We start from the raw sequence: 6000 nt of genomic DNA, 5'->3' as shown, positions 1-6000 counted from the left end.
GTAACTATCAGAGGAGATGTTGGACTGAAACTACCGGTTACTATCAGAGGAGATGTTGGACTAAACCTACCGGTAACTATCAGAGGAGATGTTGGACCCGAAACTACCGGTTACTATCAGAGGAGATGTTGGACTAAACCTACCGGTAACTATCAGAGGAGATGTTGGACCCGAAACTACCGGTAACTATCAGAGGAGATGTTGGACTAAACCTACCGGTACCTATCAGAGGAGATGTTGGACTAAACCTACTATCAGAGGAGACGTTGGACTAAACCAACCAGTAACTATCAGAGAAGATGTTGGACTAAAACTACCGGTAACTATCAGAGGAGATGTTGTACTAGACCTACTGGTAACTATCAGAGGAGATGTTGGACTAAACCTACCGGTATCTATCAGAGGAGATGTTGGACTAAACCTACCAGTAACTATCAGAGGAGATGTTCTTAGAAAGATTCTTAGGAGAAGCTGAAAACATAATCAGTTAGATATAATTCATGTACATGCATGCTAGTCACAACAAGTGAACTAATAGGTCTTAATCTGAAGATAAAAATTCTATACAATGTTTTTCATTGAAATAACACATAGTTCTTTACTCACCTAAATTTTTATACAGCAACAATTGCTTCTCAACTTCCTCCTACAAAAGGTAAATAATAAGACAATACACTAGACAATGGTCCATTTAGTCATCATTGAGGTTTGTGGGATTTGCGCAGTAAAAATCCTGAAAACCTTATACGTGTATATAAAAGTATCAACTGAAATTTGAACAAGAGTACCGCGGGGCGGAACAATATACGCCCGTCGAATGCCATATAGTGTTTTATACTTTCTTACATTGAAATAAGATCTGCATCATTCTAAGAGTGGTTAGCTGACATGAGGCCCAATGGGCCTGATTTGCTCACCTGGTATTAATCTCATGCTTGTTATCTTAAAAGTGGACTAACATACAGCTACAGGCAAAATATCTGTGTTCGATCCATTTGAATCTATTAAATGATTTAAACATACGACGCATTTGACCTTGATAGTTTATACTGTAGCCTTCCGTCCCGGCATACTTCTGGCTAAATATCAATACCCTGGACCTTTTGAACATTCAGAACAAGTCATTTAAAGATTTAAACATATTTGATCCCTGTGACCTTAAATATGAGCAAAGGTCATTCATTTGAACAAACTTGGTAGCCCTTCATCCTAGCATCATCATCCAAGGCCTTTTGGTTATTGAGAAGAAGTTGTTTAAAGATTTTAAACATATTTGACCCCTGTGACCTTGAAAATAGATGAAGGTAATTCATTTGAATAAACTTGTTAGCCCTTTATTCCATCATGTTCAGGGCTCACGCTGTCGGTAGCCAAAGTAGCCATTGGCTACTTTTATTTTTTATTGGCTACTAAAAATTCGATGTGGCTACTAAATTGATTACTAAGTTTTTAAAAATGGGGAAACTCTGTATCTCTGTCGCAGAAAACGATCCGTCTACTCGAGCTCACGTGTGTATTGTGGCTGACACTGATTGCGTAAACATGATCAGGGCCGTCACAGATCAGCGCGCGCTGTACGACTGCGAGTTAATTAATGCTTTTGTCTAAGTTGTAAAGTCGATTATTAAGCTTCAGATGGCAAAAGGTGTTATAATTCTTATACAATAATTATGGACAGTGGGGTCAAGTTAATTGGATGACCCTTTGACGTTGAGAAAACAGTCTGATAAGTGAGTCACACATAGGTGGTCTCGCACACGTACATTTGACGGCGCCGTAAGCCGATCGGATAAACTCGTTCAAACACCGCATCCAACAAATTTACGGGTTCAGTATATCTAAATTAGTGTACATGGTATTAATTTACCTTTTCCAGTACCGTAGTAAGCACAAATACGTCCGATATGCTTGATTAGAAAGTATAAGTATCGCCTTGAAACACCATGTCGAAGTGCCGATTTTCGGCCTTTCAGTTTCAGATAACTTCAAACGATAGGCCCTATATCGTATCTGACTGTGTACTTTCGTGGTTAGACGTTTTAGAATTTCAAGTGATCGAGAAAAGTTATTTAGCATCGCAGTTATGCAGTTTTTAGAACAGCAAACCGTTCAGAATTACTTCGACGGTCGCTTATATTAGGTGCCAATCGACGACACGTGCACGGGAATGGCCAAGTTGCGCGACGTGATGTGCTCCCGATTTATTTCGAAGGGTTGGTCAATACCGTTATAAATTCGTCCTTTTCCTTTCAAATGTGTTCTACTGCCATTTACATTTGAAATGTGTGATCTTTTTAAATATATTTATATATNTGAGATAAAGGCTGATTTTTCTCTCTTTTGAAAATATAAATAAAAAAGTTCTGGTGGAAATTTTCAGCATTTTAATTTAAGATATATTTTCTTAAAATTACAGCCATGTAATCTGAAAGGATTAAAAAAATATCACATTATGGATTAAATTATAAACATCATGTATAACACTTTTTTTTAATTTAACAGAGTACTCCTTAATTTAACATCATATTGAATAGTATTGCACTTCATTTTTTTTTATAAATATTTAATGATTTTAATGGAGGGCCTATCCGTAACGGTTGGGGGCCGAGAAAGTATGGCCACTGTTTAAAAAAATATTGGCTACTGAAATTCAAACATGGCTACTTTTTTGGCTACTGATTTTTTAGGTCCAGGGTGAGCCCTGATGTTACTGGCCAAATATCATTGTTCTAGGCCTCTTGGATATTCAGGAGAAGTTGTGACCCCTGTGACCTTGAAAATAGGTAAAGGTCTTTTATTTGAACAAACTTGGTAGCCCTTCATCCCAGTTTGCTTCTGGCAAAATATCATCACTCTAGGCCTTTCTGTTATCAAGAAGAAGTCATTTAAAGTAAAATATTGATGCCTGACGGACGGACGGACACCACGGCATAAGCTCACTTGGCACTGAGCTAAAAATGTAGGAGAAAATCTCTGGACAAAAAATCAAATACCGTAAAAACCCATGTAATTTGCGCACCTGTGTAATTTGCGCAGGTACTTTTTGAGGCTGAAAATCGGGAAAAAAGGTTCTACTCGAATATTTTGCGCACCCAAAAAATCTGGAAAAAAAAAACATGTTCATGCTCCGAAAATCGATCTCTGAATATATATTTTTTTTAATATATTTCTATGATTTTTTTTTTCATAGATGTAAAATGATATTTAAAACCAAGAAGAAACTACGTAAAATGTGTATTTTGTTGCTTGTTTCTTTGAAATTATCTGATCACACACGTGTGCGCATATCGGCATACATCAATTCATTTTAGCAATATTTTACATAAAACATTTACTTGCTTACAAAAACATATCAATTAATAAGTAATTCGATGTTTATTAACCGCTGGTGCATATCTCCTGGTGAAAGACATAATTAGATACCTTTTATTGATCATAATTACGATCAGTGAGAAGGGCTCATCATGGCGGCTTGGGTTACGTCACTTCAAACCAGGTCATGTCACAGTTCAGTTTGGCCACGGAATTAGATTATCTAAGTCCGTGGTTTGGCGATATTTTTTTACAAATTACAATGCAGTAATGAGCTAACACTATCTCTGTGATTACCCGTTAACAATAGCTCTACTAATTGAAATGATTTGCAGTCGCGATCGACGGACCGTGTTGTTGTTTTTTTCACTCGCCAACACGTGGCGTGAATTACGAAGCCCTACTGCATTGTCATAACTACAGACTGATTTGACTGATAAGGGATTATAAAAAATATGTTTATACTAGAAGCGTGGACAATCAATACATCCTCTTCAAATCTACTCCAAGGAAAAAAATAGTTAACGCAGACTATTTTTACGATGCTTCATTTAATAAATATTGAAATAATTCACGAGGTTATTATCAATCACGTGTTTACGTAATGTTAGACGCGAGATCAACATGAAAGTGAGCCGGAAAAAAACCATGCTATACGTATACGCATAGGCGATTTGAAAAAACTTACAGAACTTACATAGAACGGAGCTTAAATTGAACAACTACATTTTCGTAATAGTATGGGGAAACGCACCGAGATGTCGAAACGTAATGTCGTAAGTTGATCGGCGATTCTCTGGCATAGGAATTTGGCTAAACTTTTTTTGTTAACGGTTACCTATTTATTAATACTTTTCACATGAACTCACATAACAACACATTATGTAACTTTTATTAATGTTTGACATAAATAAATTTGTTGACCGTCATTTGTCTTCGAGTTCCGTGTACCAAGGGACATAATCGAAGATGGCGATCTCTCAGAATCGTCGATCTTTTCCCGAAAAAAACTTGAATTTTTCTATACCTGTGTATTTTACGCACCCCCCACTTTGGGTATTAAATTTCTGAAAAAAAAGTGCGCAAATTACATGGGTTTTTACGGTACGGAAATGAACAAAGGGGAATAACTTTTGCAAAAATCGTCGAATCAAAAAAATCTTTTAAGGGAGACACAACTTCATATGATGATGATAATGTATACCAAGTTTCAAAGAGATCCGTTGAAAAATGTAGGAGGAGATTGCCGGACAAAAATCAATTACTGAAATAAACAAAGGCCAATTACTTTTGCAAATATTGTCGTATCAAAATTCGTTTAAGTGAGACACAACTTCATATCATGATTATAATAATGTATACCAAGTTTCAAAGAGATCGGTTGAAAAATGTAGGAGATTGCCGGACAAACAAAAGTTTAGGCGGGACGGACGGACGGACGGACGGACAAACCCATACCATAATTATCCCGTCAATTTGACAGGCGCATAAAAAGTGAAAATAGATTCTTTTCATCCTAATTTCACTTGTTATTTCATCAAACTCTGTTAGATAAAATTAATGTTTCTTATAACTTGCATACATGTATATAAAGGTAATCCCTAACAGCTGTCTCACCATTTTGAGACCAGTTGCTGGTAGAGCTTTCTGGTACCCATCCACACTCTTATGGAAGCTGGCCTCCATATCAGACAGCATTTTGTTCTTCTCCTCAGCAATCTTCCTTTTAACAATAGGGATCATCTTCAGGTAGCGGAAGAAGCTGCTCTTTGTCCTGTTCTTCAGTGCTTTGATGCAATTAACAAAACAGAATACATTCTCAATTGAAAACAAATTAACCATTAATTACATTTTTCTGGTCACACTACAGAATCTGGAAACCTACAGTACTTATCTGACCAAAACAATAATTGTAACATTTAAATAAGAGGTTACTTCTGATGTCCAATGTGACAATGTGACAGCTGTTACAACATCTGACACATGTACCAGACCTACAATGACACTTACAGAGCAGGTTATAACTCCAAAGCCAGTTACATGTATCTAAAGGTAAGAACTCCAAGGCCAAGTTATATAATACTATTTGATGTTGAGAACTTTAGAAACCAGTTATATTAAAATATTTACTGGACAGGTGATGAGAACCATAGGGCCCAGTTATGTTACACTATTTAAGATTGAGAATTTCAGGGCCCAGTTATGTTACACTATTTAAGATTGAGAATTTCAGGGCCCAGTTATATTACACTATTTAAGAATGAGAATTTCAGGGCCCAGTTATATTACAATATTTAAGATTGAGAATTTCAGGGCCCAGTAATATTACAGTATTTCAGATTAAGAATTTCAGGGCCCAGTAATATTACAGTATTTCAGATTGAGAATTTCAGGGCCCAGTTATATTACAGTATTTAAGATTGAGAATTTCAGGGCCCAGTTATATTACAATATTTAAGGTTAAGAATTTCAGGGCCCAGTTATAATATTACACTATTTTAAGGTAAGAATTTTAGGGCCAATCTATATTATACTACTGATGAAAATGTTCGGATCTAGTTATACTGCACTATTTACTGGTGAAAACTCTAGGACCCAGTTATATTACATTTTTTACTGATGTTAAATTTAGGACCCAGTTATATTACACTATTTACAGGTGAAAACTCTAGGACCCAGTAATATTAC

At 36.1% G+C, this 6000-nt stretch overlaps 1 protein-coding gene across 1 annotated transcript in view; it reads right to left on the bottom strand.

The window, feature by feature from the left end:
- LOC110458188 (sphingosine-1-phosphate lyase 1-like) overlaps positions 1–6000 on the bottom strand; it is a 31672-nt gene that overhangs the window by 21267 nt on the left and 4405 nt on the right. The window contains exons 3-5 of the mRNA XM_021509787.1: positions 4930–5099; positions 607–646; positions 426–471 (exon numbers count right to left, since the gene is read on the bottom strand). Coding sequence (XP_021365462.1) covers positions 426–471; positions 607–646; positions 4930–5099 — 256 coding nt within the window. The remainder of the gene's footprint in view (positions 1–425; positions 472–606; positions 647–4929; positions 5100–6000) is intronic.

Source organism: Mizuhopecten yessoensis, unplaced genomic scaffold, assembly GCF_002113885.1.
Source record: "Mizuhopecten yessoensis strain PY_sf001 unplaced genomic scaffold, ASM211388v2 scaffold9499, whole genome shotgun sequence".
NCBI lineage: Eukaryota > Metazoa > Mollusca > Bivalvia > Pectinida > Pectinidae > Mizuhopecten > Mizuhopecten yessoensis.
The sequence above is the reverse complement of the archived record's forward strand: the minus strand, read 5'-3'. Positions and strand labels throughout refer to the sequence as shown.